Below are 22,382 nucleotides of genomic sequence, written 5' to 3'. Positions count from 1 at the left end.
ATCTACTAGCTCTAGATTAAGAAGCTAATATCCTTTATATATACAAAACTATGTAGAAAAAACCAAATTATAGGGATTACTAAAGCGAAGTTTGCTCTATGTCTGCTATTATTAAAGTAGAGACTTTTCTTAAAAAGTAGTAATACTTTTTATATACCTGTAGAATATTCTATAAGTTTTTAACAATTTTTATTTAGTTGTTGCAGAGATATAGGCTGTTGCGATTCTTGATTTTTGGTGGGATTTGGGGTGCGCAGCTTACTGATCCGCGCAGCTCACTGATCCCGCACGTTACGCGAAGACGATTACATAAGATGTACAGGGTCGCTTAGTGTGAGCCGAGGTACTGATCGCGACGGCGATCTTGCATGAACATAGGCGTTGCAGGCGCCACGAGGCTAAACGTAGCTTACCGCGCTATGGCAAGGCCTCTTAGACATAACCGCGATCTTCTAGGATTTCTTGGACGCTACAAGCTTCTATATAGCGCTGTAGTAAAGCAACACTGTTATGCACGAAAGAAAGGTCTGTTGTAACTTACGCAACAAGAGCAGTAATAGCGATGTAATTTTTAGCTAGATGTGTTAAAATATGTTAAAAGATAGCTCTAGTACATGAATATCATGATTTTCTTGGAGTTTTTAGCCTGCGCGCAGAGAGCGAAGTGCTGAAAGTCAAAGTACCCCTCATTTGTCCCAGCACGGCGGGTGTCCCAGCACTCGGGGAGGGACGTTACATCTAATATTGAATTGTTTCTCTTACTTTTAGTTTCGTGTCTTACTAAAATGTAATGCTGTACTGTACTTTTCAACAGTTAACGGCTTTTCCATGCCAAGAAACAAGTCATGTTTTCACCCAGGAGATCCATCATTTCAATATGATATACATGTTAAATTGATAGTCCTACACTGAAGAAGAAGGGAGAAACCCCTGTTTTAAAGTCAATTTAGTGAATAGAGTAAGCTTAGTTGTGATCCATCAACCATCGTCTCCAACGCCAACGAGCCAGACGCTCTCCCTCATACCTGATCCTTGGCCTCTCGACCCTCCTTACGCCTTCTCTTAAAAATCGGCTCCCTCTCAAGACCCTCCACGATTCATCTGTATACGGCGATGCAGCATACTTGCGGGCAAGCGGCAAGGGTCGCATGCGAACAGAAGACGTGGTCTCGCGGAAGAGTCGGCGCAAAAGTTGCTGAGTTTGTCTTGAAATGACTGGCTTTGCCGGAACATAAGGTTGGACAGGTCGGATAGGTGTTGCAGCTTTGGTGGGAGGAGAGATGAATTGATGGCTTCTGAGGCGAGTAGGCCTACGATGAGACACTCGGCCAGGTACGCGCATCAAAGATGCAGTTACTTCTCTGAAGGGTGGTTGAGGAGTTGTTTCATTAGACAAAGGTTCAATTGGTTTCTCACCTTCGGGCTGAGCTGAAGGTTCAGACACTGAAATTGCATTGAGGCTCGGGGTTGCCGCTGATCCAGTTGCTTCGCCGCTTCTGGTTGGCTTCGCTTTTTCAGTTCTTAGATTCAGCTGCCGCCAAGCAGGTTTTTCTCCGTCATTTTGGTTATTCAGTCTCGCTCGTGTACCACTTGTGCGGTCACGTTGTCGTGTCTCCCTCGATCTTGAGGTCCCGCCAGATGCATTTGTAGGCGCAGGAGCCGAAGTAGGTGTCCGAACTGTCGTGTAGACAGTACCTTTTACAGCAACGCCACCTGTGGGGCCTTCGATCCATAAGTCGTATATGCTTCCATTTTGCAGTGTCTTTTTCTCCATTCCGCAAATGCGCATTTCCTCGTCACAATACAGTGGCGCAAGATTCCGATACTCAATAGACTCCACGACCTGCTTTCCCTTGGTATGAGTTTCCAGATGATTGTTCATGAGCTGCAGCATGAGTGTCAGGGAGAGGGGCCCATGAACCAGGAGGTTGCGGTGACCTTCAACATTACGAGCGTAGTCGGGGTCGAGGTGAATGAGATGAGCATTGAAAGTGAGAGCAGAGAAACGGAACAGAAGGGCACGATTGGGAATGAGGGAATGAGAGAAGAGAGGATCACCAGGAGCTACGAGTAGTCAGCAAGCAGTTCGAACAACTGGTCAGAGTACGCACGATCTAGATATTTAATAGAGGCCATCTGGCTAGACTTGATAGCGTCGAGTTCTGCAACACTGCGTTCCTTGAAGAAGACCAGGTTGCGCTCTTCTTTGAGAACGGCATTGCCCCAGGCGTCGTCACCGCGTAGTTGGTCCTCGAAGTAACTTTGAATTTTTCGCAACCCAGTGGCCCTGCCCAACGATCCGTGGAGCGCTCTGTAGCTTTCTTGTAGGGCGTCTATTCTTGCAAAGCGGCGCTCAATGGTGACGAAGATCTTGGCAGTATCGCCTTGCCCGTGCAGTCGAACATGCTTGATATGCTCGACACCAGCCATGGGCGTGTCTACGGCGAAGCCCCGAAACTTATCAAAATAAACGTCTGGCTTTGCTTGCATTGAGCCTCCTGCCCACATGCGCCGTACCCAAGGACCGCCTGGTGACTGGGATGCGTCTGTTCCATCCGGAAGTAGGTCGTGAGTAGGCAGCGATGGATTGAACCATATCAAATGGTGGCCGAAAGGGATTATTAGGTTTCGCCTGCCCGGAGGATGACAGAATTCTCGGGGCAGGAAACCCGTCAGCGTCTGCGAGAGTTTGTATTCGGGTGGAGTGGTCAAATGCTCAGGCAAATGGGTCGCGCCCCGCTGCAGCATTTGAGTGCGCAGCTCCTGGAACCATTGCGGATCGTCTAAGCCTGTCGTTTCAGCATATCCTCGCCGCAGCTTGCATCGCAATTGTGTGCGATGCGACAAGGCCCAGCCAGTTCGTCGTGTGCAAAGTGCGTGGCGCAGCATGTGAAGAGACTTGTGCGAGCGTACCCCATCCGACTTCAGAAGTGCATGGGCTGGTCTTGGCGGGCCAATGACGTACTGTATGTGTACATGGATACAAATTATGGGGTCCTGAGGAGACAGTCTCTCCTCAGAATACTTCATTCTCGATATCAGTACTCACTATAATCTGGCTGCTGAATGCGCCCTTGTCATGGCCTCATGTCTTGTGCTGCCAACACGGCATTGCCGTGTCCCTGCAGCCATCAATTTGCTCTGTTGCGGATGAAGCGTTCCGCCCAGGCCCACACTGCGAACACCAAGCACGCCTATCCACATGTCCTGGGCTCAACAGTAGAAGGCCTCACCCCTACACTTCTTTGTTCGCATGTAAAGTTCATCATCCATATTTCTCGGTCTTGGCGCGCCTGGCTGATTGGCTGTCCTGGCAACAGCCGGCCTCGTACCTTCACCGTATTCTTGCAGCCGACCACAGCACTTCCTCAAAACATCATCCTCTCCATTTGTACTTTCTCTCAGTACGTCTCATTCTTGTCTGTTTCTCGGGTTAAGCTTTCCATTTGCGTTTGAAGTTGGTGCGTTCGTCATGCTAAGCCCCGTAAGCATGCAGCAATCGCTTCAGCAGTGTCATTTGTACACGCACTAGGTGACGGTTGCCCTCACTGCCAAGACCAAGCCTTCAACGTTCATGATTTACTACATAACCTTGAATCTACTTGAGTGCCGTTGAGACGTATAGTATTCTGGTTCATTTGCATCAATACGGAAGGCAGCATGAAGCGTCTCGAATGTCCCCTGTGCGACTTCACCATTCTTTCAAAAGATGGCTACTTCCTTCAGTTGCATTTCGAGCAGGCTCATACCACCGACTCACCCTTCATTATCCAAGATGATCCGGAGCCGTTGCGATCTTCATTACCACCCACGCCTGCATCGACGGGCAACAACGACGAGCAGACACCTTCCTCTTCCGGCTCTTGCGAATCTGATTCTGATTCGGACTTGGACTCCGATGATTCTGACCAAGAAGAAAGAGCCATCAAAAGTTCCGCCTCCAATTCTTACGAGCTTGTTTCTCCTTCTGAACACGACGGCCATATCGACTATTGCCGCATAGAGACTTTATCATTCGACGAGACCACCCCAAAATGTCATTCTAAACGTTCATCCGCTACTATGCACAGCTCATCTTCCACCCATCGCTCACATAGGCGCCGTACTACGAGCACATCTGTCGAGCATAACACGAAAAACGAAACGCGCACTGCCTTGAAGAGGACCGACGGCCACAGCCGCAGATCAGCCAAGAATGGACCTCGACGCCGACGGAATACAAATGACAGTGACAACACTACCATTAGCAGAAGTATCCTGGGTTTTAGCCCTTTCACAAAGTCCCATAAGAATGCCAAGCCGCCATCTAAGAACGCTCGTCTTGATGCAAGTCTATTGCCATTCGCAGTAACACGTTTTGTCTAACTATGTTAGAAATCTGACCTGGGCGAATATGCCTTTGAAGAGCGCATGCCAGAATGGCTGCACAGGCAGCTTAGCGCCGGCCCCGAGATCACCATCGTCAACCGCATTGGAGGGGACGGTCGCCTCATCAAGCATGAGCAGGTGCAAAATGAGACGCCAGGCATCATACCTGTTCTTGCACAGCTTTCCGCCTTAGACCGCACGGTACAGCAGGCATATTATTGTCACCCTTCTACCATTCACGTTGGAAAAACACCTCACGAAGGTGGCTTCTGTGGTTATCGCAACATTCACATGCTTCTCTCATACATTCAAGGCGCAAAGGCACAGGGTCACGAAGAATTTCCTGGTCGATTGCCAACCATATTGAAGTTGCAGGACCTCATAGAGGAAGCGTGGGACAACGGTATCAACTCGATCGGCCGTGTCCAAACTGGTGGAATTCGCAACACAAGAAAGTACATTGGTACTCCAGAGGTATGCACTGCTACGTCACATTGAGAATATTTCTGACCCCCTGCAGGCGCAAGCATTTTTTCTCAATGCAGAGATCAATTGCGCCGTAGAAGTGTTCTTTACCACAGAAGATCGCAAGACCTTGGCTCATAGAACACTTCTTACTGCTGTAGAGCGATATTTTGCCCAAGCAGCCACTGACGATGGTTCCACTGTATGCAAGACCCTACTACCGCCTATCTACCTCCAGCAGCCCGGTCACTCCCTCACCATTGTTGGATTCGAACGCCACTATGATGGCACTTGCCACCTAGTCGTCTTTGATCCCATGTACCATACCACTCCTGCAATGCATAAGTTGCTTGGACGTAAGAACATCAAAACTGCTCGACCGGAAGTTCTACATACATATCGGCGCGGCTCTCGTAAACTTAGGAAGTTTAAGGCTTTTGAAATCTTGATGTGAGTGTTCTATCCTCAATCTTCAATGATCAGCAATGTACTAACTGATTGTAGGCTCACAGCGACACCACCTTTGTTCCCCGCTTGGGATGTATGAGCTTCCATCCCAGCCTCCTTGGTCGTTTGCATAGATATACAGCATATTTTACCGAAACACTTCACATCAATTAATACCATATAACCACACTCACGGTCTTCTTCCGATTTTTCACTTGTCAGGCTTGCGCTAAATATACACTTTGTAGGTTCTTCGCCAATTTCCTGACTGTCGCTTTGTATACGTCTTTTTCCGTGCTCGCAGTCTTGGATACGATGTCTACCCTGAGGATCATTTTCTCCCGACCTTTCCGTGGCAGCAGTACGGCGGGCTTTGGTCTTGCGACGATGCTCGCTTCGCCAGAGCAGATCCTATGAATGCTCTTACTTCTCAAGCTCTTCGACGTATTACGGGCCTAGGAAGCTCTGTTGATTCTAGCAATGGCAGTAGTCCTAGAAGCCCGACTAGCTTCTTTACCTGTAGTTCTTCTCCACATACGCTGGCCACTGAGTACGATGGCCTTCCATCATGGGGTCTTGCACTCGACGGCACTGTGAACAGCTTCACCAACTCATCGCAGCCTACCGGAAGCGGTGCAGTCTTCAACATGGGACCTGTCAGCACAATTTTGCCCCAGCCAACGGCTGTGAAACCATACCTCTCACTCTTGACCGAGGTCGGCAGAAAATATCCAGGCTTTCCCACCCCCCTTTCCCCTACCACGAGCGCAAAGGATCTATTTCCCTCTCCAACTTCCAATCCCAGCATCATGTCTGGAACACCCCGTATCCTCAGCTCCACAATAACCCCCGCCAGCCCCATGAGCATCGACGGATCCGAAATGTGCGGTCCCTCCCACCGCTATGAATCTCACGGCTACGAACACTACGCCTCGCAACTCGATTCCATCGACCGCATCCTCAACAAACAAATCCGTAGTCTCCCTCGCACTCCATCCGCTTCCCACCGCAGCATCGCAAGCCCCCCGCTCAGCCCCTCACACTGCATATCCCCCGACAATCCACCCCTCCACTTCCCCCGCAACCCAACTCTCCCATCCATTCCCATCGCCAACGGCACAGAATACGAAACCCCCTCTCCCCTCTCCCCCTCGGGCACCCGCCTATCCTACACCTCCAACCGCAACGTCTCATCCGGGCTCCTCGCCGTACCACCCCTTTCCGAGCACCAAGTCGCCGAATACCGCTTCTGGCGCCCGTGTGGCCGGCGCAATTGCGGGTTTGGATGTGGAGGGCAGGATGTCGGGGAGGTGGCGGCTGCGAAGAGGTTGTTTAGGGATGTGGAAGATGTTGTCGAGGAAGGGAGCAAGAGGGTGAGGAGTGGGTTTGAGCTCGATGGCCAGGGTGATGCAAGGGAGGAAGGGGGCAAGTCGAGTGTTTGGGCGGGGCGACGACTGGTTACTGATTGGAGTAGTTTTTTGCGGGGTTGTGAGAGGGAGGGTGTTGCGCCGGTTTGAAAATTCGGACACTTTATCATCGTTGGGTTAGGATAGGTCTGGTGTTGTTTTTTCATTGTTTTTTTCCTTGTCCTTCCTTCTCTCCTACTACTAGTCTTGATGGTTTCGATCACAGTGATCAAGCATGCCAGACATAACGAATTCCATATCTGAATGTTCCAAAAGGGTATCAAATTGTGACCACGTCAACGCCAAACCAGTGCTTACAAATGCTACATAGCATAACCTTTCTTTTCTTTTCCTTCCTCATTACACAGATAAATGCAAGTACTCCACTCTGTCCTAGGTGGCAGACTTAGTCGCTATCACTCCCATAATCCACCAACGGCCCCGCAGCAGGCGTCGGTCTCTTATTCGACGGCGTAGCCTTGAATCCCTTGAGTGCCGCCAGGGTGCTGCCAGACAAAATACCGCTGTTCTGCTGTTGCTGTTGCGCAGCACCGGTATCTAGTCCCGGATTCATATCTTGATATGCGTTGTCTCCACTCTCAATTGCCATTCTGTCTCCCGCACCACCTGCCTGGAGCTGCTTAGTAGCTTCCCACTCGCCCTTTTCCTTTGCATACCACACATCGTCTGGTGCTTCGTAGCCCTGGAGTCCAAAGCTACCTTCAACCTTGCGCCTCTTCTTGCCCTCCGGGTCTCTACCTTCGAGCTCGGCCACGTACGCCGCAGGCAGCGCTTTGCGGATTGCCTCTGCGGCCTGCTCCTCGATGCGTCTGGCTTCGCGTTTGGCGGCCTGGGGGTTGGGATCGACGGTTGCCCAGCGGACGTTGAGGATTTCGTTGTGGTCGAATGACTGATGGTCCATTGCTTCTTTTGCAAACTGGCTGTTTGCTTCGTTCATGTATGTGACAAAGGCTACGCCACGTGCTGTTAGGACACGCGTTCGCTCAATCTCGCCCCATTCCTGCATGTGCCGTGCGACGACTTCTTCAATGTCATCGGTTGGATGTATGCGCCCAATGTACAGGGTGCGGTTTTGGCGCTGGAAGGTTCCTACACCGCCCATGTCGTCGCGGTAGTCGGCGTGCTTGTCGCGCCCGAAGCAGTCGACGTTGCTGGGAAAAATGTCCGTCACCGTGGGCAGGCGGTGGAGGTATTCGCAATCTACTCCTTTCGGACAGGTGCCGCGCGCGAAGAAGAGACAGAAGTACGCGCCGGGCGTCTTGTCGGCCTTTGTGTAGCCGCTGTCTCTGGCTATGTTGCAGCGACCTTGCGCGGGAGTTTGGGAGAGGTATTTGTCTTCGCGGTCACCACCAGACCATTTGTTGTACCAGACATTGTAGATTGTGCCTGTTTGTGGGGTCTCCTGAGTCTTTATCTCCGCTGGGTCGATCTGGGGACGTGCAGGTCGTCGTTTGCGCCGGATGATCTTCTTGACTTTCTTGCCTTCGGCATTTGTTGTGATGATAGTTTGTTCGGTCGTGTGGACGAGTTCGTTCGATGCGGATGACTCGAGAGATTTATCAGTTGCGAGCAAAGTTTGTGCGGGTTGTGTTTCCGTCATGACTGCGGCGATGTTAAAGGTTGTCGTAGTAAGGGAAAGATGTCGCGACGGAACTTTCGATGAGACGAGGCGCTAGTGCAGCTCGTCGATCAGCGCGCACGTGATAACATAGCTTCACTGCCTCGCTCTCCCATTGGACAGCCACGAGCATCACCCTCGTTCCAAAAAGATCAGTCTCCAAATGGATTCACCATCATATATTTCCCCCCAGTTTACTTGCTTGAGTCTTCTATCGCGAGTCATCTTATTTACTCGTTGTACTGCTCATCCTCACTGCCCCATCAATCTCCACAACAGCCCCATTCACATACCTCGCACCATCTCCAAACAAGAACGCCACAACATCCGCCACCTCCTCCGGCGTCCCCAACCTCTCCAGCGCATTTCCATTCCGCATCCTCTCCACTGCCTCTCCTCCCTTCACAATACCCGCATTCGACGGCGTGTCAATGTACCCCGGCGCCACGCAATTGACTCTGATGCCCCTGGGCCCAAACTCGAGTGCATGCGACTTGGACATGCCAATGAGCCCAAATTTGGTAGTGCAGTATACAGACTGCAGGGCTGAGCCGCGGATGCCACTGATGCTCGAGACATTGACAATTGCCGAGCCGCGTTCAAGATGAGGTAGACATGCTTGTGTGACGAGGAAGACGCCCTTCAGGTTTATGTTTACCAGTTTGTCCCAGTACTCTTCGCTCGTGTCTTCGACTTTCATACTGGTTGGGTTCACGCCTGCGCAGTTGAATACATAGTTCAGGCCTCCTAGTTGCTTGACTGTATTGTTAACAAAGTTTTCCACTTCCTCCTTCTTGCCGACATCGACTTTCTGTGTGTAACAGGGTGTGCTACTTTCTGAAGCGACGACTTCAAGGTTGGATTGGTTGATGTCGCAAAGGGAGATTGAAGCGCCAAGGGAGGAGAGCTTCAGAGCCGTTGCGCGACTAGTGTGATTTCAGTACAAGGCTATCGTGGAGGCTTGTATGAGATAGTGGGGAAGAGGGGTCGAAAGCGTACCCAATGCCACTGCCCGCTCCTGTGATAAGAGCAACCTTTCCCTCAAATTCTTTTGCCATGGTAACGGAGAGAGAATTATTCAGTAAATTCAGGTTCTGGTTAGGGCGAGTGTCAGACCGTTGTTGCTATCGTACATGTGCAAAGACATGTTGCACATGGTAATGCTCCCATGAGGATGTTATCTCAGGGAAAGGTGGGGGTGACGTCGGATATCATCCGCATGACTCGTACATGTAATGTATCCATCTCAACAAATCACTGGACAAGTCTGCGTCGCATATATATTTGTAAATGTTGAATTTGGGTATAAGCATGCCAGAATGGCACATAACAGTCATCCCACGTTCGAAAAGGCCGTTTCTTCGTTCAGTCCGCTCATCAGTGTATCGCCCGTCCAGAACCCCGTACAACGCGGTTCTGCAACCAAGGAATAACCAAATGCAACAACATAAATCGTAGACTGGAAACAGTATGGCTCTCTTTGTTTGTAAAGACTGCAGCACTCAAGACTTCTGATCGTCTGTTCTCCCTCCCTTCTTAACTTCGGCTCGCGATCGAGTCCGTGAGCCACCCCAGTTTGTCGTCTCACGCTCGCTTTCACCTTCTGTATCTTGATTTTGCTTCTCCACGTCTGAAGGTTTGAGAACATCTTTTACTTCATCGTCTCCTTTTTCTTTACCGCTTTCACGTGGATTTGGCTGGCCATTTGGTCTGTTGTCATGCCTTGCACTGCCCCCGCCATCAAGTACAAGTGATCGCACTTTACGCACCAAATCGTCCACTTTGAACGGCTTTGAGATGACGTCGTCCATTCCAGCGTCGCGCATGCTCTGTGTTTGTGCTTCTCTCACATTCGCCGATACGCCTAAGATATGACTGTATCCCGCCTTGCCTTCCTCTTGCAGCTGCCTAATTTCCTGGGTTGCGGTGTTGCCATCTTTGATGGGCATTTCCTGGTCCATGAGAATAATATCAAAGTAGTTTCTGTCATCTGGACCATTCTGTGCCCGATGGCCACGCTCGGCAACGGCATCAATGGCTTCTTGGCCGTTGTTTGCTGTGAAGACTTGGAAGCCCCGGGATTGAAGTTGACGACGAAGGACTTTCTGGTTAATCAAATTGTCCTCAACAAGAAGGAGAGTATGGTTTTCCTCAGTGCGTGGATCACTTTGTGACCGCGATATTTCGTGGGCGCCCTCCTCTTGTCTTGATGTCTCTCCTCTACGGAGATCTGGCAACGTCCTTTCAATATTCGGCTTTTCTGTCGAGATATCCTTGACAGTCGATGCGGTTTCTTCGTAACGCCGATCTGCGCTCGATTGTGGGTGTGCCTCTGATCTCTCTTCCACAGGCGGGTCTTTGAGCGAGGGGTTCATCTCCTCTGCGTCTACTCCGGAATGGCTAGACAACGTTTTTGCCTCCGGACGCTCATTCGTTTGCTCTTTGATACGCTGGAGAGTCGAGTTACTTCTACTATAGCTGGGGCGTATCGGCTTCAAGCCAGAGCTCTCCGATTTTTCTGAATTGCTTCGGGATTGGATAGGCGGTCGCCCCAGATCACTTCCTCCGACTGAACGACGCACTTTGAAGAAGAATCCAAATGTTGATCCTTCACCCTCTTTTGAGCTTACACCTATGTCACCGCCATGTAGAGTGCATACTGATTGATGTTAGCGAATGGATAGCTGGACATGCAGTGTACCTTGCTTACACTTGCGCGATATGAACAATCCAAGACCGGAGCCTCCGTAGTTTTCTTGTGTTTTAGGTGTTGCTTGCCTAGTGGATGATTAGTCAAGCGAAACTGGGGGTGATAGAGAAAACTGCTTATACCTGAAGCGCTCGAATAACTTGGCTTGGCCTTCTTTGCTAATGCCTATGCCGGTATCCTTGACGGCAACCATTAAGTACATGGCATCTCCAGTACCCCATTCCGATGTCATGGTTGAATCTAGATGAAATGCTTCTTTCTGCTCGCTAAAGTAAACGACGTTGGGCGGATATGACGTAGGTCGTTTTACTGATGCGCCCATGGACACAGTTATGTTTCTTTTGCCCTTCTTCCTCGAGGTAAACTTTATGGCATTAGTGATCAGATTTACCAGAACTAAAAACTGTTAGCCCCATACCAAACACGGCCCGACACTTCATACCTTGCTTCATGCGGTTGAGATCAGCAACAACAGTGTCTACTTGCTGGTCCTCAAATGAAACGTCCATGGCATAATGGAAATCGATGTTTTTGGCTTTGAACTCGGAATGGAAGACGCGGAGCGCTTGAGAGAATTCCCACTTCGGCTTTGTTTCTTGGAGGGCTCAGTAAATGATGCAACATGATCGTGATGGAGACTCACCGCGAGGGACCAAAGATAGCATCATAGAATCTAGCTTAGAGAATGACAAGATGTCATCTACTAGGGTGTTTTGGTGCGAAACGCATAGTAGGATAGTGTCGGCGGCATCTAAAATATCGGCTATTTCATCGCGAATTTCATCACGGCCAGCGCCAATCTCCTTCGTCACCTCCTTAACCTCTTCAGCGAGATGAAGGACGGCAGAGAGCGGATTGCGGATCTCGTGCGAAACCATGTCTATGAACCTTTCTTGCTGTTCCTTACGCTCCCTGGCCTCGTTGGCAGCTTTCTCTTGGGTCAGCTGGGCCTGTTTGATATCGGTAATGTCGATGATGGCGCTGATGTAACCAGCATCGGACTCATCGCTCAAGGGCTTCAGCAAGAACATTCTCCATTGCTCACCCTCCGTCTGGGCGGGCTCAGCAACGTCACACCTAAATTCTATCTGCAACTCTGTCCGGCTCTCAAATGCATTGCGATAGGCTGTCATGACGTCCTCATAGTCGTCTGGATGTATGCTATCTGGCCAAGAACGGAATTCGTTACTTCCCTTGTTGGTGGTAAGCTTGAAGAAGCCGTCATTGACAAACAGCGCCTCGGCATCCTTGTCAAGGATTGCCAGGCCGTTGGGCAACAGTTCTGCAAATCGCTGGAACATGGTTGTCTGCATTGAGTCGACCTGCATTGAGTCGGACTTCTTCTTCTCGGAGTCCTTCCCTTCCTGCCGTGACTTATTTTTCTTTAGCTGATGCCCTTGGTTTTGCCGCGCAAGCTCGTCCAAGCCTTCAATAGGCATGTAGCGGTCAGTTCTTTGATTGTCGAGCAGTTGGGCCAAGACGCCTTGACGAGTTCCATCTTCATCAAGTATGGTACTGAGGACGAGCTGCTGGTCTCGGTCTTCAGACAGGGACGCTAGGAAATACCTGGCAGCTAGATGAGAGGGTCAGTGTGAGAAGGAGAAACTGCAAGGTTACGGTATGATGCTTACCTACCTTGACCGTCCGCCCTCTGAGCACTGTTTTCAGCGTTGCCAACGCCTCATGTTCGTAGCTGTCGTGAGCATTGGATGCCTGGCCATCGAGACCACCCCGCGCTGTTTCCCAAGCGAGATTGTGTATAACTGTTAGGTCTTTACCCCAGAAAACGGCCGAGCAGTGGGGCATGGGCAACACGCATGTGTTGACGAGACATTTGAGCGAGGTTGGCCACGACTCGCGCGGGCCAATTGAAGATTTGGACCTGGAAGGCGTTAACTACAGCGCGCGATGGAGGAGCAAATGGGGCCGTGGCGGGCAAGTGCTCACCAGTCTTTGCGGAACAAGTTCTCCTTATTCAGGTCGAAGATGGGCAGGCCTGTGGCAGATAGCTTGTCAAGGTTCTCCATGGCGCCTCCGCGGGCGATGGGTTGAGTAAGATTTCAGGCGGAGGAAACAGGTGCAGCGAGGCGTGTTCAGAGACTGAAAGTGCGCGTGACGTCATACCAGAGCAGCGCAGCCAACATGACCCTACGAACGCATGTCTGGCAAGACGACGAGCAAGACGCTATGAGGTTGAGTTGCGGAGGAGAGGGCCGAGGGACAGGGTACACGAGTTGCAGGAATCGATGCGGTCTAGGCCAGCTCATCGCTTGCCATGTTCCATCTTTTCCATGCGCTACCGATGTTGGCATGACATGGATCGACTGATGAATTGGTCGTGATCGGCGATTCGACGAGGCACGTCATAGTAAGCCCGACTAATTCGGGCACGGCAAGTCTCGCACTAGGTGTACACCTTCGTGTGTAGTCATGTACATCAGTATCTTGGTCGTGGGGTTGCGCCAGGCGGGCATCGCCTTTGCCCGTCAATATGCGCCCATGGCAGCAACAGAGAGGTCCCGGTCCCATGTAAAAGCATAGTTCAGCGGCCGTGGCCGTCACAAGCAATGCCTCCGTCGTCATGCCGTATGCATCATGCATCTACTAGATATCTGATCTGACAGCGTTGGCGGGGGACATGGCTCGTCTCGCCTACTGGGGGCAAAAGTGCCATTGGTGCGAACGTCATTCCCTCACCCTGCTTCACCAAGCACGCTACAGGCACCAGGGACTGCCTCCACCGAGAAGGGAACTAGTCGATCATCACACTGCCACCATTTCGTGGTTTTGGGGTAGTATAGGCAAAAGTCCCGGAGAATCGCGTGACCGAAAATCTCTTCCTAGGGTCTAAGGTAGTAGACAAGACAGGGTTTTGGCGAACATATCAACGCCAAGCCTGTGCAGACTCGATGACATACCATGCTATTGGTTGTCTCTGATGCTACCAAATTCTCCGGTGCAACAATCCTGCCTCGGTTCAGGCCCTGCATAGTGTTGCTTCAGGCTTTCGTCGCCCTAACCTTGGATATTTGCGATCTCTTCACAGTTCCTGTCAATCGAGGCCATTAGCGTCTTGGCGTCATCTAGCTTTAGCGGTTGTCTGCCCTTCTTGGAGCGGAGGTCAAGACAGACTCCCTGCTATCGATAACACTCGCATGTATACATATACGAGTATATGGCTAGGTCTGTGTTTCGGCCCTTGTCCGGAAGATGGCGAGGCTCTGGAAGTACATGCATAATCTGTTCCTAGGCGACTTCGGCAGCGCACAACTAACCGGCGGTATGGCGGAAAGAAACCTTGTGTATAACTGTATACAACTCTATCACGATCGCGTCTGCACGGATTCGGCAAGGGTGAAATAGGATAGGCATGTCTGTAAAGAGTCGACGGAACGGCTTGCTCTTGTGCAAGAGTTAAGAGGGAATGGAAGCATGATAACACGGCCCCAGAGTTTATCTGAAAGTCAAATTTTTCGCACAATCATTCCTACCAGATCAGTCAGTAGGACCGTATTGACAGTAATGAATTGCTCCGGCCGTACGGGTGGATTCTCTTGAGGCTAATGTTAAGTCGAATCGGCACAAACATCCCGAGCGAAAGATGCTGTAAGTTCTGGCCGATGGCTGACCCGGAAAACCATACTGGATACGGTTTCATAGTTTTCGTGTTGTCAACAAAATGCACCTCTATACGCAAAGTTTCATGTCGGTGTACAAAGCAAGTGTGGAAATGAACGTTGGTTGGTGACAGCGAGGCCGACAATTGTTCTCGCGTCAGGCACGTGTCAAGAAGTGGGGGAGCTTGGGGCTGAAATGGCGGAACGACCCGACCGCCGGCGTAGTTACTTTATACGCGCTGCTTTCCGTTGACTGCTTGACTCGTATGTTTCACGCTCCGTCTTCTCCTATCTCTTTGTTTCGATTGGTACATAATCGGCAAATTCTGGTTATATGTCAAGACTCCCTACCTATAACTTCCTTACAAAAAGAATCAACCACCACAAACATATCCGCAAATCCTGTGTCAAGATGCTCGGCGCACTACCCCTGCCCACACGCGACCTAGCTGAACTCGCAAAGGAGGAAAAGGGCTTCACCTTCAACCACTTCACGTGCGAGCATGCCTGGGTTATTGGGAACATTCTTCGAAACGCTCTTCGGACCACCGAGTGCCCTGCCCTCATCCACATAGCTCTCTCGACTCAAACCCTTTTCCATGCGCCAAGCCTCCCTGGCATAATGCCTGACCACGAGAAATGGGTAGAGAGGAAACGCAACACAGTGCTCAGATGGGGTCACTCGACATGGTATATGGGCTGCCAATTCGACGACGATTATAAAAAGTTTGCAGAATACCACGCCATGAGTGGAGATGAATGGTCCAAATACACTATAGAAGGAGGCGGATATCCCGTCTTCGTAAAGGGGGTCGAAGGTGTCGTTGGCGCAATTACAATTGCAGGCGCGGATATCTCAACCGTACAGGCGCATAGCATTGTCGTCAAAGCGGTAGAAGAGTACAAGGAACTGAGAGATGGGTTTCGAAGTCCCATGAGGCCCGCAACCACTGCCAAATGACTACATGAATTAGGCAAAGGCGAAGGGCTTGGTATTCATTTTTCGCCCAACGACGCATCCAGAGGAAAGAAGAGCTGAATCATGCTGGTTCAAATTTGGTCTGTTACTTCATTCGCGATTCGCAGGCTATAATACAGAAGCCGTGGCAGAGTTGCCAACCGACCGAAATCCGAATCGCCCTCCTACCGCATCAAAGGCTATCGAATAGCGGAACAACAAGTTTCTCCCCGTGTTGATATAGGGCGAATGATTGGATAGTTGAGGGAAGACATAATTGGGCTCAATGGCTGATTTTTCGCCAACGGTGAACGAGTAAGACATGGCTGGCTGGTCAAGGGATGGAAAGCCAATGGTGATCTTGGTGCCTGGCTTCACGCGCTTCACCACCTTCGCATGACCGTTTGGGTTGGGATTGGGAATGACGATGGTCGGCATTGAAACGCCTTTCTCCGCTCTGATATACATCTGCGCTATGCCAGTGTCGACAAGCACACTACCACAATTCCTTCCCTCGCCATTGACGCTGAAGCACATGCTTGCCATCGCCCAATCCCTGCTATCCTCCACCCAGGTCAAGCCAGGTTCCAGCTGGGTAAAAGCAAACTCTCGGATGGCTGTCGGCGTCAAGCCAACTTGGACACCCTCACGTGATACAATATATCCAGCGTGCATCGCCCCACGCTTAACAGACTCTCCATCAATAGTGCAGAGGTTTAAGAGCGGGTTGACGCGAGGTGTAGCAAAGGGCATGCCATCCTTTAGGCTGTTTCTTCCGAAACCAATGCCCATGTAGGTGATTTGCGACGTGTCCCGTTCTACGGCTTGTTCACCGTGTGGACCTGCTGGACACTCGAACCGGTCAACCAGGGGATTATACCAAGGACATCTCCAGCTCTTGTCAACAACAAGTACAGGGACCTTTGCAGTCGCGTATGAGCCACCTTCGCCAGTAAAGTTCATGGCTAGCTCAACCATTCGACCAACATAGAGGATCTTACTGCTCGTAAAGAAGTGGTGTGCTGGCGTGCCCGCGGTCGATGGTATGTTGAGTAGTATTGGAGCTCCTATCAAAGTCCCGGTTGATCCAGTGTCCACGGGCATATGGATGTCAACGCCTTCAACTGTACACATGACTTGTGGAACATGTTTGGGGCTGAACTCGAAGATAAAGGGAATGAAAATGGAATGGTTGCTTGGTGATATCTCTGTGTCCACTGTGTCCATTGTAGTGTTGTTGGTGTACATTGTAAAAAGAACGAGGCTTGCAATCAAGCCAGTGACGCGCCAGAAGAGTGTTGAACTCTTCAGTCTCCCATGTGTAGGTGTTGAAGGTGTGGATGTCGACAACAAGGGTGGTGCCGAACGTGTTATATAGTCGCCGGGCTTCATGTCTGTTTATAGGTGCGGAGAAGGCGTGCATCCGCTGGCATACGCCACACGGATAACGCCAGATTCGTGTCTATGCCGTTTCCGAGGTATTGGCGAAGCAACTCGAGTGGAGTCAAGCACAATGCAGATGCCAAATCATCGGCAGATGAAATAAGCACTGTGTAGTGCCCCGATGTGACGTCCGCGTAATGTGCAGACAGCGGCCCTTCCCCGCAATCCCCGAAACTCGATGCGATCTACTATTAGTCAGACACAGCATCTCCCTCAATTTCCCAAGTCAGCGCACCTCACCCAATGACGAAAACCCCAATGGATACCAGCCGGCTTCTCTCCACTCCACTGCTCAAGACGATGTACCAGCCGTTGATCGTCACGTGTGCGGCTGCACAACATGGCCGGGGTATTAGCTTAGCCACCGTTCAGGCCTGCAGCTAAAGGCAGCCGCCCACTTTCATAGACACGTCCAAGCTGTACATGTACAGCCCGAATAGGAGAAGACTCGAAACTAGACATGGTTTTTGGCGACTCAGGCAATTGCACGTATCGACCTTGACGCGCCTTTCATCCCAAACCGACCCTCGCACGCCTCTTGCGCCCAAATACTGATCCCTCACCGCCAAAACGAAACAGCGCAAACCGAAGCAGAGCATGTAGCCAGCATGGGGCGCTCACCATCTCGATCCAGCGACGGCGGCGAGTCCGCGCAGCATGCTCGTGTCGAGCCACGCCTTCTCAAGGCAGTCGAGGACCAAAAGCACGACAATGCCATTGCCATCATCGAGCAGGCCAAAGCCAATGCACAACCCGTCGACCACCTCTTGCGCATCGCTTTGGTGCGCGCAGCCGAGCGCGGAAACATATTCATCACCGAGTATCTGCTGAAAAGTGGCGCCAAACCCGATGGTGCCCCGGGAGGCAGGGTGTCGCCCTTATTCAAGGCAGTCGAGAAGAACCACGTCGGAATTGTGCAACTACTGTTGAAATTCGGGGGAAATGTCGACGCACAAGATAAGCAGGGGAGAACGGTCCTCATGATGGCGGCTTGGAAAAATCACTTTCACGTCATGCATGAATTACTGCGGTGTGGCGCAGATGTCAACCGCAAGGACAACACGGGGCGCAATGTGTTGCACAATCTGGCAGCCGACAAGCATTGCAATTGGGGGCGCGACGTTATAGCCGAGCTTCTCAAACAAAACATCGCCATTGACGGACCAGACGGTCAGGACGACCAGAAGCGCAGTCCACTGCACTGGGCAGCGAGTACGGGGAAAAAAGAGTTGTGCGAATTGTTGCTTAGGCGACCGCGACTCCCCAGAGCAAACGTCAACGCAGTGGAAATTAGGCAGAAGACGGCTCTCCATCTTGCAATTGCACACGGGAGAGACGACATTATCGAGCTGTTGATCAAGCATGGTGCGGACATCATGGCCAAGAGCGACGGATCCTGGACTCCCTTACACAACGCTTGTGAGCAGGGAAGCGTAAAGGTGGTGAGGATGCTGTTGGCTGCTGGAGTGAACATTAATGCAAAACTCTTGAACGGGATGACCCCCTTGCACGTAGCAGCCCAAGCTGGACATTTGGACGTAGTCAACTGTCTTCTGGAGCGAAACGACGTAAAGCGAGCTGCAAAGGATGCCTTTGGTATTACACCGTTCTTGCGGGCTGCCCAAAGCAAGAAGTCTGCACGCAAAGACATCATCAACAGATTGGCACCGCACAATCAGATTGAGGCGCTGAGCGAAGATGCGCTGGGTGCTACCAATGGATTTCACGCCACGATTGTCGATTTTGGCAATTTTCACAACGAGAACAGAGTATCACGCAAGACAGTCTTTGAACTGCTGTACAGCCGTGATCCGATCAACCCAAGGAAACCTGCAGTCAGTGTTCTGCCCAAAGATTCCAAAGGAACAAGCTTCAGGTGGATACACCTGCCTGCAAACAACATGGCCTGGGTGGAGGCATTGCTGACTAAAGCATTCATCGAGGAAGGAGCCAGCGACGTTGAGGGATTCAAGGCGCTGGAACGGTCCTTTAGTCACCAACACCGTGGACAGCAAATACACTCGCATTTTATGAGACCGCTGTGCCAGAGCACGCCACGTGCTCCAAAGAATCACGATGAATCAGATCTTTCTGATGGTGGTGACCCAGGGGTTCCGCATATCACCGTCAATAATGGCCTGGGCTTAACTATTGATCCAGCAGTCGCCATGCAAGATTCAACCTCGTCGCACTTTCCCAAGACACCTGCGCGAACAGGTACAGCCAGCACAGAACAAACGGATTGGACTGCTGGGACGGGCCCGAGCTATGTGGCTAACAAAGACGTAAAAGGAAAAACAAAAGATAAGACGAAGAAGACGCAAAAGTGGGGCGGGTCGAAGCCGGCCGGCAAACGATCTGGCGGCACCGAAACACCTACTAGAGGGCCCGAACACTACGCAAAAAGAACACACATAAGCTCATCTCTCACTCTCAGCGGTCACCTCAAATCACCTGGCAGTCCTGGACGGAAAGACCCGACGACTGTTGCAAAGGGCAATATATTTGCTTTTATGCCATATCTGCACTTCGAGTCTGACCGCCGGCGCCAAGAGATGCAGGCTGCAATTAAGAAAACACAGATTATAAAGGGTTATGAGAAAAACGATGGACGAGCTAATAGGCCACCCCCTCCACGCGCAAAAACGTACGATGAGATGCTACTACGAGCTCATCTGACCTCTTCGCAGATTTCACTGCATGTACGGCGTACACTGGATCAGTTCTTCTATCACAATATTGACACACAGTCTCGTGATCGTGACCAAGTCGTCTACCGGTACCAGTGCAAGTCGAATGACCCTCAACATGTGGATCCGAAGATTTTCATGGTTGATCAATTATGGATGTGGACACTAGGCAAGGATTTGATTGTGACTGCTTTTCCCCAGCGATGGCAGCAGCCTAGAAACGACCCGCTCAATGTTCTCGATGGCATCATCGAGGACATCAATAGCAAGGCTAGAGATCCAGTTCGCAATGTGTACGATCTGGCTATGATCATCTCTGGAAGGTGCAGTGGAGTCTTTGATCGTCACCGTACTGGCGACGAGGACTACCAGTTTCTTGACATGTTCGAATCCAGCATAGGCGATGCTACCGAGATGGAGACAATACTATTTAAAGAGTTCAATACGGCTTCTGCACAAGCATCAGCATGGCTACAACACCACCGTCGGCCCAACCGCTTCTCACGTCATCTTGAAGCAGAGGGAAGGCAAAGAGAGCACAATCGGCGACATGTGCCGCATCACTCCCATTCGCACGCTTTGGCTGACCCTCCGATCCGCGAAGAAGAATTTGACTATGACGATAGCGACCGAACAGCTGCCCATGCTCCCCTATTTGTTGACAAACTACTAGACATTGGTGCCGAGACGGACCTTTTGGCTGAAATCAAGGATATTCGTGATGAACTGAACATGATCGCCAAAGTACTGGAAGACCAGCGCAATGTACTTCCTGACATGGAAGCCAGTATCACAGACATTTATCGAGAAGAGCACAAAAGTCAGCAGGATATAAAGAAGCGGTCTAAAGAGCTCCTCAAGACAATCGACACCCACCTCAAAGATCTTGAGCGTATGGACAAGCAAGCCAAGCGCATCTACGATTCAATTACCGACCTGCTCGACCTAAAACAGAAGCACGCCAACGCTTTCGAAGCGCGTTTCGCTCGCGACCAAGCCGCAGGAACTGCACGTCAAAGCCAGACCATCATGGTCTTCACCATCGTCACCATCATCTTCCTCCCCCTCTCCTTCATCGCCGCCATGTTCACCATCAATATCCAAGAATTCCCCCACCAGCCTGGCAGCGACGAGCCCTCGCTCCCCTTATCCTTCGTCGGAAAATACATGTTCGGCATCGGCCTCGCAATCTCCATCCCTTTCATCGCCATAGCCCTCTCCTTCGACGCTATCGGTGACTTCTTCCGCGAAGTCAAACGCAGATTCCGCGATCGAAAAGCGAATTCTCAGCACGCCCGTGCTGATCACAACAACGACGCGCTTACAGACCCTTACGCTGGCATCGAGAAACTCGACTACGGTGATGCTATCGATACCCGCACTATCGAGGAGGCGCTCAGCCGTAGCCGTAACCGTAGCCCGGCGTACCGCCCAGATGGACGCCGCAGCATCGAAAGCTACCTTAGCAGTGCGCGTGCGAACAGGTGGAATGACGGGGGCTCGCTACTTCCCGTCGCCAGTCGCAGCACTACTGCACGGAGCGGTGCAAAAGGCGGTATGACCGTTCTAAACGGCATAGATGGCGCTACGAGTCTGAATCAGCGACTCAGTGTTGATAGGGCGGAGAGACAGGGTCCCATTGAGCGGATTAGTACCGGGTTTAGGATGAGGAATAGTGGTGATTTTCAACGGTGAATATCGCTTGTTGTGACCCAGCCTTATATTGGTATACAAGCAAGTTTGGATTTTGCATTTTTTTAAGTTGTTTTTGATACCCTATCACCTAGTTGTACTTAAATCTTGTATGAAAAGCAACGTACACGATGACACACGACTGTGTAATGGTCATCTATACCTTGTGACTATAAATCTATCATGAAAAATGCGTTTGTGTAGTTGTTGTAGAAATTACTAGTGATTAGTACCTAGGTAAACTTAATAGTGATTTTATTCTTCTCATCACGATCGTTTCCATCGTCAGTGAGATTATTAGCCATCCTATCAACATAAAACTCCCTATTGCAACCCCGAAAGTCACGAATAATCAGCTGATACACGGAAGATGCACTACAACCCGCGGATAATTCTCCGTGAAGGGGCCCCACAAACAAACAAAAAAAACGGGTCGGCAACTCCTTAGTGCAGGCGCCTTGTTGACGGATACGAGATGCTATGTATGTATGTAGATACAATCTTGATCTAACGTGATGGATAAGCGAGTCGCGCAGGCAAGCGAGTCGCGCACCTCACCAACTTTCTTACTCTATTACACTTGCCTTTATCATGGCTCCACGCCACGTTATTCAATTACTCTCAAATGAATCAGATATTCAGCTTGCTATACAATCTCTTGATTCTAATCAAATTCAAACAGGCCGCCGCGCAGCTTCAATCTTTAACGTGCCTGAATCAACGTTACGCGATCGACGCGCTGGGAAGCGCGCGAGACGCGATTGCCAGCCCAACTCAAAAAAGCTTACTCAGATAGAAGAGGAGGTGATTATAAGCCATATACTTGATCTAGATCAGCGTGGATTTGCGCCTACCTACGCTGCCGTACGTGATATGGCTGATAAGCTACTAGCTGCACGTGGTGCTGGCCACGTTGGGCAGAAGTGGCCAGCCAACTTCATTAGGCG

At 50.8% G+C, this 22,382-nt stretch overlaps 7 protein-coding genes across 7 annotated transcripts; 2 read left to right on the top strand and 5 right to left on the bottom strand.

Moving 5' to 3' along the window:
• Positions 1 to 964: 964 nt before the first annotated feature.
• Positions 965 to 2,748, bottom strand: COCSADRAFT_158029 (uncharacterized protein; the record flags this gene model as incomplete). Its single annotated transcript, XM_007699075.1, has 2 exons — positions 965 to 2,064; positions 2,112 to 2,748. The coding sequence occupies 2 exons, from the start codon at positions 2,746 to 2,748 to the stop codon at positions 965 to 967; spliced, it is 1,737 nt and encodes a 578-aa protein (XP_007697265.1).
• Positions 2,749 to 3,660: 912 nt separating this feature from the next.
• COCSADRAFT_168841 (uncharacterized protein) lies at positions 3,661 to 6,797 on the top strand (the record flags this gene model as incomplete). The annotated part of the gene is made up of 5 exons (XM_007699074.1): positions 3,661 to 4,326; positions 4,375 to 4,842; positions 4,889 to 5,283; positions 5,338 to 5,374; positions 5,529 to 6,797. 5 exons carry the CDS (start codon positions 3,661 to 3,663, stop codon positions 6,795 to 6,797), a joined length of 2,835 nt encoding a protein of 944 aa, XP_007697264.1.
• A 147-nt stretch (positions 6,798 to 6,944) lies between these two features.
• Positions 6,945 to 8,351, bottom strand: COCSADRAFT_291544 (uncharacterized protein). Its single transcript, XM_007699073.1, has one exon. It carries the CDS (start codon positions 8,305 to 8,307, stop codon positions 7,093 to 7,095), a length of 1,215 nt encoding a protein of 404 aa, XP_007697263.1. The 5' UTR covers positions 8,308 to 8,351; the 3' UTR covers positions 6,945 to 7,092.
• A 126-nt stretch (positions 8,352 to 8,477) lies between these two features.
• Positions 8,478 to 9,504, bottom strand: COCSADRAFT_34448 (uncharacterized protein). The gene is made up of 2 exons (XM_007698425.1): positions 9,325 to 9,504; positions 8,478 to 9,251 (listed from the first exon to the last, which is right to left on the bottom strand). Exons 1-2 carry the CDS (start codon positions 9,381 to 9,383, stop codon positions 8,552 to 8,554), a joined length of 759 nt encoding a protein of 252 aa, XP_007696615.1. The 5' UTR covers positions 9,384 to 9,504; the 3' UTR covers positions 8,478 to 8,551.
• A 96-nt stretch (positions 9,505 to 9,600) lies between these two features.
• Positions 9,601 to 13,302, bottom strand: COCSADRAFT_111651 (uncharacterized protein). Its single transcript, XM_007699072.1, has 7 exons — positions 12,983 to 13,302; positions 12,667 to 12,917; positions 11,679 to 12,608; positions 11,478 to 11,630; positions 11,158 to 11,431; positions 11,036 to 11,103; positions 9,601 to 10,984 (listed from the first exon to the last, which is right to left on the bottom strand). The coding sequence occupies exons 1-7, from the start codon at positions 13,060 to 13,062 to the stop codon at positions 9,828 to 9,830; spliced, it is 2,913 nt and encodes a 970-aa protein (XP_007697262.1). The 5' UTR covers positions 13,063 to 13,302; the 3' UTR covers positions 9,601 to 9,827.
• A 1,762-nt stretch (positions 13,303 to 15,064) lies between these two features.
• On the top strand, positions 15,065 to 15,613 carry COCSADRAFT_83033 (uncharacterized protein; the record flags this gene model as incomplete). Its single annotated transcript, XM_007699071.1, has 1 exon — positions 15,065 to 15,613. One exon carries the CDS (start codon positions 15,065 to 15,067, stop codon positions 15,611 to 15,613), a length of 549 nt encoding a protein of 182 aa, XP_007697261.1.
• Positions 15,614 to 15,676: 63 nt separating this feature from the next.
• Positions 15,677 to 17,356, bottom strand: COCSADRAFT_291486 (uncharacterized protein). Its single transcript, XM_007699070.1, has 2 exons — positions 17,289 to 17,356; positions 15,677 to 17,238 (listed from the first exon to the last, which is right to left on the bottom strand). Exon 2 carries the CDS (start codon positions 17,000 to 17,002, stop codon positions 15,740 to 15,742), a length of 1,263 nt encoding a protein of 420 aa, XP_007697260.1. The 5' UTR covers positions 17,003 to 17,238; positions 17,289 to 17,356; the 3' UTR covers positions 15,677 to 15,739.
• Between the last annotated feature and the right edge of the window lie 5,026 nt (positions 17,357 to 22,382).

Source organism: Bipolaris sorokiniana, assembly GCF_000338995.1.
Source record: "Bipolaris sorokiniana ND90Pr unplaced genomic scaffold COCSAscaffold_3, whole genome shotgun sequence".
NCBI classification, from domain to species: domain Eukaryota; kingdom Fungi; phylum Ascomycota; class Dothideomycetes; order Pleosporales; family Pleosporaceae; genus Bipolaris; species Bipolaris sorokiniana.
This window is presented reverse-complemented; position numbering and strand designations above follow the sequence as displayed.

What these genes read in the sequence shown, in the direction of transcription:
- COCSADRAFT_111651 (XM_007699072.1), bottom strand. Translation starts at nt 13,062, where the DNA reads ATGGAGAACCTTGACAAGCTATCTGCCACAGGCCTGCCCATCTTCGAC. An exon ending in AACTTGTTCCGCAAAGACTG is followed by an intron (nt 12,918 to 12,982) that starts GTGAGCACTTGC and finishes AACGCCTTCCAG; the next exon opens with GTCCAAATCTTCAATTGGCC. An exon ending in TCTCAACCGCATGAAGCAAG is followed by an intron (nt 11,432 to 11,477) that starts GTATGAAGTGTC and finishes AACAGTTTTTAG; the next exon opens with TTCTGGTAAATCTGATCACT.
- COCSADRAFT_34448 (XM_007698425.1), bottom strand. Translation starts at nt 9,383, where the DNA reads ATGGCAAAAGAATTTGAGGGAAAGGTTGCTCTTATCACAGGAGCGGGC. An exon ending in GGAGCGGGCAGTGGCATTGG is followed by an intron (nt 9,252 to 9,324) that starts GTACGCTTTCGA and finishes AAATCACACTAG; the next exon opens with TCGCGCAACGGCTCTGAAGC.
- COCSADRAFT_291486 (XM_007699070.1), bottom strand. Translation starts at nt 17,002, where the DNA reads ATGAAGCCCGGCGACTATATAACACGTTCGGCACCACCCTTGTTGTCG.
- COCSADRAFT_291544 (XM_007699073.1), bottom strand. Translation starts at nt 8,307, where the DNA reads ATGACGGAAACACAACCCGCACAAACTTTGCTCGCAACTGATAAATCT.